This window comes from Peromyscus eremicus, chromosome 22 (assembly GCF_949786415.1).
Source record: "Peromyscus eremicus chromosome 22, PerEre_H2_v1, whole genome shotgun sequence".
In the NCBI taxonomy this organism is placed as follows: Eukaryota; Metazoa; Chordata; class Mammalia; order Rodentia; family Cricetidae; genus Peromyscus; species Peromyscus eremicus.
The window spans coordinates 14,362,942-14,377,916 of record NC_081437.1 but is presented as its reverse complement, the minus strand read 5'-3'; the positions used below and the strand labels follow the sequence as shown (position 1 = coordinate 14,377,916).

The 14,975-nt window shown below is 44.5% G+C and overlaps 1 protein-coding gene across 1 annotated transcript in view; it reads right to left on the bottom strand.

Annotated features, from left to right (window-relative positions):
• The window catches only part of Hnrnpll (heterogeneous nuclear ribonucleoprotein L like), a 33,369-nt gene extending 21,717 nt beyond the window's left edge, over positions 1 to 11,652 (bottom strand). The window contains exons 1-2 of the mRNA XM_059248675.1: positions 11,191 to 11,652; positions 3,066 to 3,184 (exon numbers count right to left, since the gene is read on the bottom strand). Coding sequence (XP_059104658.1) covers positions 3,066 to 3,184; positions 11,191 to 11,604 — 533 coding nt within the window. The 5' untranslated portion in view covers positions 11,605 to 11,652. The remainder of the gene's footprint in view (positions 1 to 3,065; positions 3,185 to 11,190) is intronic.
• Positions 11,653 to 14,975: the final 3,323 nt, after the last annotated feature.

Here is a 14,975-nt window from a genome sequence, read left to right as displayed (position 1 = left end):
TTCCACACAAGATCACCAAGCAAAACCGTAGTTAAACAGCAGAAACTATCTGACCATGGTGGGAAAGCTGTAATCTCAGCACTTGGGAAGTGAAGGCAGAAGGGGACTGCAAGTTCAAAGCCAGCCCGTCCCAAAAGGAAAAGAAATAGCAGAAATACCCACACAACAGTAACTAAGAATTAACTGTTTCTATTTTTTATCTTATTATAACCAAATAGAAGCAACCATAAATTGACCCAAGTTCATCTGATTAATTTACTCCAAAGTATTTTAAGTCTGTGAAAAGACAACCACTAGGAAAACAATCATGAAAACTATGAGCAGGAGGATGAAGTATTCACTTTTGAAAATACATTCTTTTGAAGGTTCTATATTCTAATACACAAAATGAATGATACATGGAGCAATCCCAGCATTCAAAAGATGGAGCCAGGAGCTAGGAAGATCTCTGTGGATTTGAGGCCAGCCTGGCCTACATAGTTGAGTTCCTGGCCAACCAGGACTGCTACAGTGTGAGAGGAGAGAGAGAGACAGAGAGAGACAGAGACAGAGAGAGAGAGACAGAGAGAGAGACAGAGAGAGAGAGAGAGAAAGAGAGAGAGAGAGGGAGGGAGGGAGGCAGACAGAGAGACAGAGAGAGACAGAGATCACTGTGCATGTTTTACAACAGGAGAAACAGCATATTCCTAATGGACAGGAATAAGAACTTTCAACTGTCTTGATAGATAACCAATATGGTTTAATCATGTCAAAAAAACAAAAAACAAAAAACACCGGTATGATGGCGCTCAACTTTAATCCCAGCACTCGGAGATTAAACTAAGCCTGTGGCTCTCAAGTTCAAAGCCAGCCTGGTCTACAGAATGAGTTCCAGGACAGCCAGGGCTGTTATAGAGAAACCCTGTCTTAAAAAACAAACAAAACAAACAAAAAAATCATATCAAATCAGGTATTCAAACCACTCTGTATAACAGGCATCCAGGGCCCACAGCTTCATAATAGAAACTGACAAAAGGGCAGTATTAATAAAAACAAATGAAACAAAAACCCACATCATTTTATAGTTCAATAATTTATCACTTTGCTCATTTATAAAACTGGAAAGTTCTATAGTCAAGATTAGTTACTGCATACAAACTGCCTAGCAAACAGCCTGGCATACTACAGGATCTCCACAGGTAACTATTCTATAACTTTATATCCTCCGAAGATAGAAACAGAGGCTGGTACACAGCACGTAATAAGTATATGTTGACCTTGGAGGCTGGTTAGCTATCCCCACCCACATCACTAAAAAGTAAACAGTGAAACAGTAAGGTCCTGGATTTAAAGCTACAGCAACTGTAAGTACAAAATATAAATTAAATTCCAGGAAAGAACACATTTCCTCTAGAAATAAATTCTTCAATAAGGTTCTGAAATCTTTTATATGTAAAATAGTAAACCCTGGAATCAGGTCTGTTATTTAAAAAATAAATAAGGTGGAGGGCAAGATGGCTCAACAATTAAGAGCACTTGCTACTCTTACAGAGGACCAGAGTTCAATTCCCATCACCTATATGGTAATTCACAACTCTAACTCCAGTTCCTCAGGATGCAACACCCTCTTTTAAGACCTCTCTGAGAACCATACATACATGAAGACAAAATACATGTAAACAAATCTAAAAAAAAAATAAGTAATTTAAGAATAAATGTCTCTCATACAATACATAAATTTTGTCACCAAGTCAAAAATGGCCCCTGGAAACAGAGCAATTAAAAACAAAGGTAACTGGCCTGTTAGAGATCTGGTCATAATAAAATTGCTTTCTAGCTGGGCAAATGATCAAAGAACACACCTTTGATCCCAGCACTCAGGAGGCAGAGGCAGGTGGATCTCTGTGCGTTCAAGGCCAGCCTGGTCTACAGTGAGTTCCAGGACAGCCCTCTCTCTTTCTCTCTTCTTGTTTGTTCGAAAAAGTTTCTCTGTGTAGCCCTAGCTGTCCTAGAACTTGCTCTGTAGACCAGGCTGGCCTCGAACTCACAGAGATCTGCCTGCTTCTGCCTCCCAGAGTGCTGGGATTAAAGGCGTGTGCCATTACTGAGACTGTCTCTTGAAAAAAACAAAACAAAACCCTACACCCAAAATAAGACATTAAAATTAGAAGCAAACTCAAAAGTTCCCAGGACAGTGACTTTGTATGAAGACAAAGAAAGGGAGAATTCAAATGTCACAGACATTTCAGCATGTGCTTAACCAGCCCGGTGAACAAATTCTTTAAAAAGAATAGAGAAAGGCCCAACAGCAACAAGAGAAATGAAATTTTTACCTACAAACCTGTTGGATGGCAGGTAATATGTCAACATAAGCACCTACTAATCACCCCAGGAAGGTTAAAACTTAATTAAGCGTAATTAAGGCTCAGTGGCAGTGTGTCTGCCTGGCATGTGTAGTGGGTACGAAGCCCTGAGTTCAATCCCTAGCAGCAGAACACAAAACACAATAATAACAAGCTTACAAGTTCCAAAGGTGGGTCTGGCACGGGGGCTCACTAAAGGGGACAATCTGAGGAACTAACTTTATTTAATCCCTGGACACACATGGTGGAGAGACTCGACTCCTCAAGTTGTCCTGTGACCTCCACGAACCATAAGTAAGTAAACTGTAAAAGTTAAAACCACCAGGTGGTGGTGGTGCACACCTTTGATCCCAACACTCAGGAGGCTGAAGCAGAATTCCTTGAGTTCGAGGCCAGCCTGGACTATGTAATCGAGTTCCAAGACAGCTAGGACTACACAGAAAAACCCTGTCTCGAACCAACCCCCCAAAAAGTTAGAAAACAAAAGAAGGTTCCAAAGATGGCAGACACCTACAATCCTAGCACTCAACAGGCTGAGAAAGGATGAATACAAGTTCCAGGCCAGCCTGCCGTGCATGGGGGGGGGGGGGGGGGTAGTTTTTTCCATAGACAAGCACACACAGGCAAACAATCTATACAATGATGAATACTGACTGGAAGGAATCCAGCAAGGCTTGTTCTCCCACACTCTTTTCGATGTCAATGAGTCCCTGCTGTCCTTACCATATTGTCCCAAATTTCTCCAGCGCCTCCACAAGGTCGGCTTCCACCACTGACTCACAGAGCCCTCGGACATGCACAACAGGGGAGACAGAAACTTTATGATGACTTCCACCTCCTTCCTAGAGAAGAGAAACAACGTTCAGTCAACTCCAACAGGCTAAACTTCATCTTTCAGTAAATTCAACTCTGCATTATAAAGCAAGCGCACGTGCACACGCGCGCACACACACACACACACACACACAAAATGACTAACCAAATTACAATTCACAAGTCAGCAAAGGACCTGAAAAATAAGATAGATTGAATGTTTGGTTTGAAAATTTTATTTCTAGTAAGTTTCCAACCCCCTTTCCCCAGCTTTGGTTTTTTCAAGACAGGGTTTCTTTGTGTAGACCAGACTGGCCACAAATTCAGAGGTTCACCTGTCTCTGAAATTTTTATTTCTAAAAAAGAGTGATCGAGAACAGCACATCAACTCAGTAAATAAAAGGCACAAGCACTCTGCCACCACACCTGACACCAAGTCCAATCCCCAGAACCCACACACAGTGGACATAGGGAATTGTTTATATGCACAAAATAAATTTCTTTAAAAAGTATTCAAGCCAGTAAGGGAGATGTCAACACACAGTGGACATAGGGAATTGTTTACACGCACAAAATAAATTTCTTTACAATGTATTCAAGCCAGTAAGGGAGATGTCGTGATAGGCAATGTTTGATTTACTAAAGTATGTAGGTGGTGGGCTCATGAGTGCTTTTTTTCTTGTGTACCTTTTTGTTTGTCTTACATATTAAATAAAGTAATAATTTTACAGCTTTTTATTTCATAAATACTCAATATTGTTTATGTCATCCCCCCCTTGGGGGGGTTTAGCCCTGCATTTTATATCTGGATAGACACTTTTCTCCTTAAACTACAAGAAACAGGGTTGTGGGCATCATGACATTTCATCACTAAATAGCTCAACATTCTAACAATAATGATGTTCTTTTACTTAACCTTTACCATTTTCATTAAAAAAATAATTCGATTAGACAAATCTGTCTGTTTTCATATTTCTGCAACTGTCCATCATCTGGCTTCTAACTTCATTTTTTAGTCTATTATAAAATCTACCTTCTATACTCAAGATACATCAATGCTAATCCAATTAAAAAATCTTGGATATAAAAAAATTTGCCTTCTGAATTCAGCTTTGTGTCTCTAGAGTCTCCCTCTTACTATATCTTGGCAGTAACTTTTGAATAGGCCTTTACCTTTGCCAGTTTTTCTCTAAGAATTGCCCATCATGAATAATGACTATGATGACTACAGTGCAAAAAATGGCTAGTTTTCAAATTGGTCTTTCTCACAAAAATGGATTACAGACCAATTTTTTAAAATCCCTCAAAAGAATTCACTATCTATACTAAAGTCATTCCCAAAAGCTGAGGGACACGAAAATGTTACTGCTCTGCTTTGGTCAATGTATTACATACAAATTATAACTGTATCCCATAAATATGTAATACTGTGTCAAGGAAAAAAAATTTTTTTTTCAAGACAGGGTTTCTCTGGGTAGCCCTGTCTGTCCTAGAACTTACTCTGTAGATCAGGCTGACCTTGAACTCACAGAGCTCCGCCTATCTCTGCCTCCCGAGTGCTGGGGTTAAAAGAGTACACCAACCACTAAGGCCTAGCGAAACTGTTAAAAAGAACTTATAAAATAAAAGCTAGAAGATGCTAACTATAATACAGTATTGGGGGAAAGGTAATTTGTCTCAATCTCAAGGCAAAAAAAGCACCTCATACTCCTTGTACCCTCCTTATTCCCAATCAATCTACCATTCTTAAATTATCTTGGTATTTCTCTAACTTTAATGTATTTCCCATACATACTTCTGTTTGAGATAGGACCTCACGATGCAGCCCTGGCTAGCCCAGAACTCACTAACCTCCTTATTGCTAAGGGAGTATGCTGCCCTGCCATATCTGATTCCCATCTCTATAATACAAAAACTTTTCTTTCTTTTTTTTTTTTTTGTTCTTTTGGTTTTTTGTTTTGTTTTGTTTTTTTCAAGACAGGGTTTCTCTGTGTTGTTCTGGTGCCTGTCCCAGACCAGGCTGGCCTTGAACTCACAGAGATCTGCCTGCCTCTGCCTCCTGAGTGCTGGAATTAAAGGCGTGTGCCACCATCTCCCAGTACAAAAACTTTTCTATCATTCATTTTAAAAACTTAAAATTCCAGTTATTCCCAACTGAAAAGGTGACAATCTTTTCAAAACTATATTTCTGCCACTCCCTCCAAGGCTTAGTTTTCTGTCTTCCCTTCTACCCAAAAATATTAACTTTTTCTTTAAAGACAAGCTCTCATATATCCAAGGCCAGCTTCAAACTTGCTATGTAGCAGAAAACAACCTTGAACTTCTGATCTTCCTAAGATTATAGATATGCACTAGAATACCCTGTTCATGTGTCACAGGAAATCAAACCCCCAGTTTCATGCACACAAGACAAGCACAAATTTAGCCATATCCCAACCATTAACACTCTTTTTTTTTTTGGTTTTTCGAGACAGGGTTTCTCTGTGTAGCTTTGCGCCTTTCCTGGGACTCACTTGGTAGTCCAGGCTGGCCTCGAACTCACAGAGATCCGCCTGGCTCTGCCTCCTGAGTGCTGGGATTAAAGGCGTGCGCCACCACCGCCTGGCAACACTCTTCTTAAATCACTATTTTTTTTTTCAATTTGATATATATCTGTGACAAGAAATCTGAAATTTTCTGCAGCACAGAACCTTTTACCTACTTTAAGATCATGTATGTATTATACATGTAGTTGTGGCATCAAGGAATACACTTCTCTCATGCTAGGCAAGCATTCTACCACTGAGTCTTACAGCATTATCCTGTATTTCTAAACTAGTGGGTAAATCAGTATTGCTAATCCTACCTATATATATACCAACTAAAGACCCACAATTCCATCACTCACATCACCATCATTCATGGTTCAAGGCCAGACTACACACCTACTAATACTTTCAGTATGTCTTCTCAGGCTTAAGGAAGCATTTTTAATTCTTTTCTCCTATAGAAGTCTTTTCATTTCAAATTCTTTGACAGCAAGGCTCTCTCCTGTTCTATTCTATCCATCATTTCCCAGCCTGGAAGTAATATTCCAGGTGTATATACCAGGCAAATGCAACCACCCTTTCAATATACATGTGCTCTTTTACAATTTGTCGATCCCTTCTGTAAATAAATTGGGTCAAACTATAATGAAGGCTCAATGGGTCCCCACTAACAGGCTCGAGGTTTGTCTAGTCATAACCATGCTAAACAGCCATTCAAGGGCAGTCTCAAGGACAAATTCTCACAAGCCAACCAAATTGCTTTTTTCTACATTGCTATAATCTTTCATTTGGGAATCTTAGGGGCAACCATTTCATCTAACTGTCTTACTATCTTACCAGTCTACTTTATTAAAATTTGAAAACCCTAAATAGTTACCTCACTAGCAAAGGAATTACCTATGATTTTTGGCCATTTGGGCATTTTTCTTTCCTTTTAGAGCTTTCTGTTTGGGCAATTTTGTTGTTACTGCTCTTCAGACAGTATCTCAGAGCCCAAGCTAACCTCAAACTCACTGCGCAGCTAAGGCTAGCCCTTTAACTACTGATTATCTTACCTCTTCCAACTGCTACCCCATCCCTGACTTTTCTTGGCTTTCTGAGACAGTCTGTTGCCTAGGCTAACCTCCAACTCATCATCTTCCTGTCTCTCTACACTTAGGAGTATTAGAATTGCTGGTATAGACATGTGCCACTATACCTGGATTTGTTTTTTTAAGATTTATTTATTTATTTCATGAATATGAGTGCTCTATCTGCACATATGACTTTATGCCAGAAGGCATCAGATCCCACTCTATATGGTTGTATGGTTGTGAGCCACCATGTGGTTGCTGGGAATTGAACTCAGGACCTCTAGAGGAGTAGCCAATGCTCTTAACCGCTGAGCCATCTCTCCAGCCTCCCTGACTTTGTTTTTAAGATACAGTTTCACCATACTGCCCAGCCTGGTATTGATCTGGTAGGCTCCAGTAATCCTCCAGACTTTTAACCTCCTGAGTAGCTGGGACTACAACTCCTGGCTATCACTCAATCCTTGATCTGCCCATTTACTCATTAATGGAACACATTTGAAAAACTTGATCTTTAAAATAAATTAGAACTCCATTGCAATTTATTTTGGGTAAATAAATTCGTTTTGGTAAGTGAAGCCCTAATATTTGAAGGTCTACTTTCTTTCTTTAAATTAAAAAGATTAGAAACTAAAGAGCCTGAAGATTATGCCTGCTAAATTTAAGAATGCTACTTATGGGGGCTGGAGAAATGACTTAGCACTTGCTGCTTTTGAAGAGGACCCAGGCTCAGTTTCCAGTACCACACAGTGGCTCACAACCATCTTTAACACCAGTTCCAGGGGATCTGAGACCTCTTTTGACCTCCATGGGCAGTAGGCATGCACACAGTGGTATACACACAAACATACAATAAAAAAATAAGTTGGTCAGGCATAGACACACATCTTTAATCTCAGCACACAGGAGGCAGAAGGAAAGCAGATCTCTATTGAGTTCCAGGCTAGTTAAGGGTATACAGCGAGACCCCGTCTGAAAAATAAATTTTAAAAATCACCAGCTGGCTGGGCAGTGGTGGCTCATGCCTTTATCTCAGCACTCCGGAGGCAGAGCCAGGCGGGATCTCTGTGAGTTCGAAGCCAGCCTGGTCTACAGAGCGAGATCGGACAGGCACCAAAACTATATCGAGAAACTCTATCTCGAACCCCCCCCAAATCACCAGCTATTTATTCCAAAAGAATAAGTTAACTATAATACATAGCATGAACCCCTATAACTAAGCTTTGTTCAAGAGTATAACCCAGTGAATCAAAAACCCGGGGAATTTTTGCTCTATGAAAAGTACCAGTAGACACTGAGAGGTATCTTATTTGTCCAATCCAAACCATTCAAATCAATCAATCTCAATGCCACCCCCTCTCATTCTCCTCTTTCTCCTTTCCATAGTGCTGCTATGGAATGCACTAGATAGTTTAAGTGGCATAGCAATGCTCCCTCCCCATCTCCACCTCTTTGGTACTGGAATTACAGGCATGCACCACACCCAGCCTTCATATTTCTCTACCTTCAAACATTGAGACCATTGCTAAGGATCCAGTCCCATTTTAACTATTCTTATTCACCTTCTTCTTCAAACTTAGTTATTAAATCATGAAAAGTCAAACAGTAGGAATCCTTTAAATCTTACTTTTCACTTCACCAATTTCCAACTAGAGTTGAAAAAAACAGTTATCACTGTACCTAATCTGCATTTACTCGGAACAGGCTGACCACAGATGTATTTCTTCTATAGGCTAAGGACCACTGAAGTTGGGCTAAACGTATTTCAACATGGTAGAGCACTAGACTCCACCTTGGTAATAGTAATTTTATTATGTACATGTTTCATAACTACAGAGACTTCAAAATAGTACTGAAAATTACAAGGAAAAAAAACTGAAAAGGGAAAAATGAGTCTTCATTAAACTTCACATTGGCCCATCAATTCTAGTGTTAAATTTACAAATTAATTTATTGGAGAGGAGTGTTGTTAGAGTGAAAAACAGTTACACATGCTAGTGAAGTGCACCACCAAGCCAGCAAGTTACTGCCCTAGCTCCAGTTAAGTTAAATGAAAGCACCTTGCCCTAAGCACTAACAGATGACCAGCAACCTGAATTTATAACTACATACATTAGTTCCTGCTTTGATCATTTAAGAGCTGTATTAACTAGTTAACTACAGCTTCAAGTACGGAAAGCATGTACAATTCAACTTTCGTATTTTATAGACTAAGAAAACTAGCAGTTAACTGACTTTCTCAAGGTCACAAAAATTGTATGCTAAGTAAAACTAGACTCCTGATCTACCTCAAGCCTTTGCCCAACGCCATCTCCACTGTTTTGACTTATGTTAATTACCTATTTCTCCCTAGCATTCAAAAATAACCTATTTTTGAAACAAAAAATTGCATCGTGTATGTGTGTGTATGCACATGTACAAGTGTGCACACCAAGGCATGCATACCCAAGTCAGAGGACACCATCCGCCATGTGGGCTCTGGCAACTGAACCCAGTTTTCAGCATTAGCAAGCACTCTTACCACTGAGTCATCCATCTCTTCTGCCAACTGTTTTAAGTAGCTTTCCAAGACAGCTAAAAGTACTTCACAACCAACCAAGGCTTTTGGCAAAAGAACCAAAACATCACTTATAATAACCCTATTTTCAACTCTTACAATAGTTGAGTCTCTAAGAAAACCATCATCTACTTATTCACATTCCCAACGTACATTTTGAGTATTTCAAAAAGCTTGACAGAAAAATCCAAAAATAACAACAAACTGCAAGGAAACTATGCCTGATCTTGGCCAAAATACCTTCAAGAATCAGCTGTGAGTAAAGTTATAGCAAGAAAGATAAAATTCCTTTAAAAAAAGTGGTCAAATTTACCCATCACATTTCTTGTATCTAAAAACACTCATATCAGAATTTTTACATAAAAATTCAAACTGGGTCAGTGACACGGCTCAGGTGGTGAAGGTGCTGCCAGTGACCGAAGTTCAATCCTCAGGACTCACATGATGTAAGCGGCTATCCCCTGACCGCCACACACGCACGCTTCACACACACACACACACACACACACACACACGAATGTAACTTTAAAAACTCAAATGGGCTGAAGAAAGGGCCCATCCGAAAAGCACACAGTGCTCTTGCACAGCGGACCACAGTTTGATTCCCAGCACCCAGGTCAGGCGACTCACAACTTAACTACTTGTAACTCTATCCCCAAGGCATCCAACTTATGAAGCTGCCACGGGTGCTTGTTTACCCACATATGTAACTTTTTTTAAAAAATTTAAGCTAGACAAATAAAAATTCAAAAACTTTTGAAAGACAAATAGCCACTGATTAAAAGGGTTGGAACACCTTAACGGTGGAAGACGTGTCTACCTTCCTACAATGGCGCTAAGATTTGCTCTCGAATGTATTAAATATTGAAAGAATGTCATCAGGGCAGTTGAAGTGCTCCAACACCGGACAAAAACCGTTTGGATGGCTTTGTTTCCCTAAACTCTCCAGGGAACTGAAGCTGTGGGTTACGCTGTTCACATTCCTTCCGTCTCCAGCCAACAACATTTCTGATAAGGAGGATTCGAGGAATGCGTTTAAACACAGCTCTGAATTCATTTCCTTCTCCCGTGGGGACAAACTCCGAGTAAGTACACCCCCAATGATGAACACACGTCATTTGCGAACGTTTTACTTGAAAGCAGGGGCACACTACTGCCTGCACATTTTTTTTTTTTTTTGGTAACATTTTTGTAAGGGAAAACTGTCTTGAGCCACCGCCCAAAAAGTGGGTAGCCCAACATGGACTCCAGGACCGCAAACACGTCTCAAAAGCAAGCCAAGAAGGAAAAGAAAAAGGGAAAAAAAAAAAAAAAAACCACTAGCACGGGAACTAGAGTTTGGGGTACCGGGGCGTCCTCGATCACTTAGTCGCGGCTCTCTCGGTGATGAGGCCCAGGAAAGCCTGGCTGTGCTGGAGCCCCGCCCGGGGCGAGGATGCTGCGGGCCGGGGGGGGGGGGGGGGGGGGGGCTGCATCCCAGCGGGGTCCCGGCCCAGCCTCCGAGCCGGAGTTGCTCAACTAACAAAGAGCCGAATCCCGCCGAGGGCGCGCGGCACGGGCTCCCGGGGCGGAAGCGACCCCCACCGACCCCCCCCCAACCCGCGCGAGCGACCCTCCCCAAGTTCGGGGCCCGGCTCGGTCGGCTCGGTGAGGCCGCACGGCCGCCGCCGTCACGGTTCGGGCAACGTGCCATCGAGACCTAGGAAAGCCATCGAGACCTAGGAAAGCCATCGAGACCTACGAAACCCGAGTCCCGTGCCCCCCCCCCGTGCGCCCCCCGACACGCTCCGGGCATCCACGCCGCGGAAACCAGGCCGAACCCCGCCGCCCCCCCCCCCCGGGGCCCTGCGAGAAGCGGACGCGGCGCCGCGCTTTGTTACCATGGACTGGGGCATGCTCCGGGGGCCGCCGCCGCCGCTGCCGCCTTCGTCGCCGCCGCTGCCGCCTTCATCGCCGTCGTCGCCTTCGTCGCCGTCACCTTCTTCTTCTTCTTCTTCTCCGCCGTCGCCTTCCCCGCCGTCGCCCTCTTCGTCTTCGTCGTCGCCGCCGCCGCCGCCGCCGCTGCCTCCTTCGCCGCCGTCGCCGTCGCCGCCGCCGCCTCCACCACCTCCGCCGCCGCTGTCGCTGTCGCTCCCGGCCCGATGAGGCGTCGCTTCCTGGCGAGTCTCGCTCTCCTCCGCCGAGTAGACGATCTCCCCTTCCTCGGTCTTGAGGCGCTTGGCCTGGCTCTCGAACTCCCGGTCCTCCTCGTACGTCTCCTCCTTGGGGGAGGAGGAGGAGGTGGAGGAGGACATGGCGGCGGCGGCGTGGGAGCCGGGCCTCAGATGTCGCCGATCCGTCCCCGCCGCCTCAGCGCGCCTCGGAGCGGCCCCGGCGTCGTCGCCCGCCTCCTCCGCCGCCCCCGTCCCCGCCGCCGCCGCCGCCGCCGCCGCCGCGCGCTCCAGGAGCCCGTGGCTGAGGAGGGAGCGCGGGCTGAGGGGACGCTTCCCTTTCTCTCCCAGCCGGCCTCCAGCTTCTCCTCCCTCCGCCAGCTTCGCAAGCTCTCCCAGCCCCGGGCCGTAGGGGGAGGAGGGAAACGCGAAAGTCAGGATGGGGGGCCCCGGGCCGTGGCTTCCGGTCTTCCCTCCTCCCTAATCCGCTTCCCCGCCTCGACTGCCGCCGGGCGGGATCGAATCCCGAAGCCCAGAGCTCCCGCCCCCGACCCGCCCCTCGCCGAGGCTCCGCTTCCCATTGGCCAGGGAAAAGGCGATCTGGCTTCCCATTGGCTGGGGGAGCCGTCCGTCCACATCCTCCGCCTGGCTCTCCCCCCCCCCCCCGCGCCCCTTGGCGGGGCTTCGAGTCCCGACCGCGCAACGCCCGCTGCGCGCGGCTCTGCAGCGGTTGCGGCTCTCCGCTCCCCCCACCCCCGCCCCGCCACCCCCGCCCCGCCGCGGCGGTTGGCGCTGTTAGGCCCGAGCCCCAGGCGACGTGCCCGTGCCCGGGGAATCTGGGCCAGCGGCGCGACGACGTTCGGTAGAGCGGGCGCTGCGGGTGTTAACCGCCTTCCCGCTCATTTGAATGCTTTTCTTCTCCTTTTTAAAAAAGATGAGGGGAAACCCTCGAGGCTCACCACCCCCCGGCCCTAAAAAGTGCGTGTGCAAGAATTTCATCCAGTAGTGGACGAAATGTTCGAGGGCAGCTGTTGGCAATGACGGAATGTGGAGAGTCAACGGGACGATCCCCACGGGCCCCGCGTGGGTTGCATGGGTTCTTTGCAAACCCGACCCTCTGCGGGCAGACAACGTCCAAGTCCCGGCTACAGTTAACATGTTCTTCTCAGCCTTCTTCTAAAAACCCCTTCCTTAGCCTCATTCTTCCTGTTCTGGATGATCCATTTCACTATCAGTCATTTTCCAAAATAGGAAACGGTATCGCAGCTCTGTTGGTTCCCAACCCACAACTCACTTCCTCTGTGAAACCCAAGGACTGCTGTTAAGGGCTCAGTTGCATCTTTTTGCAAAAGGTCTTTTTAACACCTATCTCAAGGTGTCTTTAGAAACTAGGTGTGCTTGTTCTTTTTATCTTTGTAATCTAGTTCCACTACAGTACACCCCACCCCACCCCACCACCCCGCACGATTTCAATGACTAATTGAATGACTGGCCCTTGGTAAATAAAGATACGGCATTTCTTTCCAGAGAGAAGCCTATCATTCATCCCCTAAGTGCCCCATTACTTTAAACCTTGGGGACTTGCCTAAGATCAGTTGTCTGTGCCCTGCAGTCCTAAATGCGCCTGCCTCTTCATTTCCCAGCTGTGGGTTATTTCCTGCTCTAGTCTGGTTTTTTTTTTCCCCCAGTCATTTCTTCCCCAAGAAAGATACGTGTACTTTCCACTGATCGTGCTTTTAACAGATGCTATTTTCTCCTTTATACTTTGCATCGCTTAGCATTTTAGAATCCCAATTCCAAGTGTTTCTGCACACCGTACAGCCAGCCGTGTGTGAGGCCACTGGCATACAAAAGTGAAAGTTAGAGATGTGTTTTTAAATTTGTTTGTTTTTCCGAGACAGGGTTTCTCTGTATAGTTTTGGTGCTTGTCCTGGATCTTGCTCTGTAGACCAGGCTGGCCTCGAACTCACAGAGATCTGCCTGTCTCTGCCTCCCAAGTGCTGGGATTAAAAGCGTGCGCCCCTGACACCCGCCAGAAATCTGTTTTTAAATTTAAAATGTGTCGAAGGAGTTGCAGAGCCGGGGGACAGATAAGGAAATGTCGCAGGTGAAAACTAGTGCATTGAGAAAATAAATAGCAGTAAGAGAAACTGTCCGCCTGTTCTGCTTAAAACCTTTTACGTTTGATTCAGATACCCCTACCCCCAAAATTAAAGATGCAAAAAGTTGTCCTGTTGGAAAGTTCAGGTACAGGGGTTAAAAATCTGAAGTCTAAAAAGCCTAGATTTGAGACTGGAGAGATGGCTCGGCAGTTAAGAGCACGGGCTGCTCTTACAGAGGATCCAGCATTCAGGCAAAACACACATAAAATAAAATGACTAAATCTAAAATATATGTAAGTTTAAAAGCCTGAGTTACTTTTAGCATTCTCTCTCCCTATTTAAGTATGCATATATAAACATGTAAATATTTATTAATGTATTTTGGAGAATGGATGTGCTGGTTTGAATGAAAATGGCCCCCATAGGCATCGAGGGAGTAGGGTTCTTTGAAAGATTAGGACATGTGGCCCTGCTGGAAGAAGTGGGAGGGGGAGGACTTTGAAGTTTCAGGAGCTCAAGCCAGGCCCAGTGGCTCACTCTCTCTTCCTGCTGCCTGCAGATCCAGATGTAAGACTGGAAGCTCCTTCTCCAGCACCATGTCTGCCTGCATGCCGCCATGCTTCCTGCCATGCTGATACTGGACTAAACCTCTGAACACCTGTAAGCCAACCCCAACTAAATGGTTTCCTTTATAAGAGTTGCCATGATCATAGTGTCTCTTCACAGCAGTAGAACATTGACTAAGACACTAGCTCTCACTATGGAGCCCTAGGTGGCCTGGAACTTCCTATGTAGGCCAGCCTCAAACTCACAGAGCTCTGACTGTCCTTGCCTCCCTAATCATGGGGTTAAAAGCAATCTTCACTACCCCTGGCTCTTTGTTCTTTTTTATAGTAGTTTTAGCATCAAAGACTGAGAAAGAAGGATGAATTAATTATAGCTTGCTTGCCAGAGAAAATTTCTTCAGTGAAGTGACAGTTGCCAACATATTTTTATTTTTCTCAAAACAACAGAGAACAGGAACTATAGCTCATTGCAAGTGTGTCGAGTCCTTGGGTTGAATGCCCAGCACCAAAATAATTTTTTATTTAAATTAAAGATGGTCTACATAAAACCAGGACAGCCAGAGCTACGTAGAGAAACTCTGTCTCAAATAAACAAACAAACAAAACAAGATAGTATTTCCTTTGTTTCAGAGAGAGCCTGGCTACTTAAATACACCATGCTGACGTCAAACTCTTGTTTTTCTTATTTTGCCTGTAGTATCATGCCTGGCTGTTGTATCTATATTTTCACATAAAAGGTGAATTTTAAAAATTATATTCGTGTTCAACTACAGGCTTATTGGAACTTCTACAACTATCCAAATACTTATTAAAACATTTTCAATTTTCGAAGCCCAAAATTTCAAAC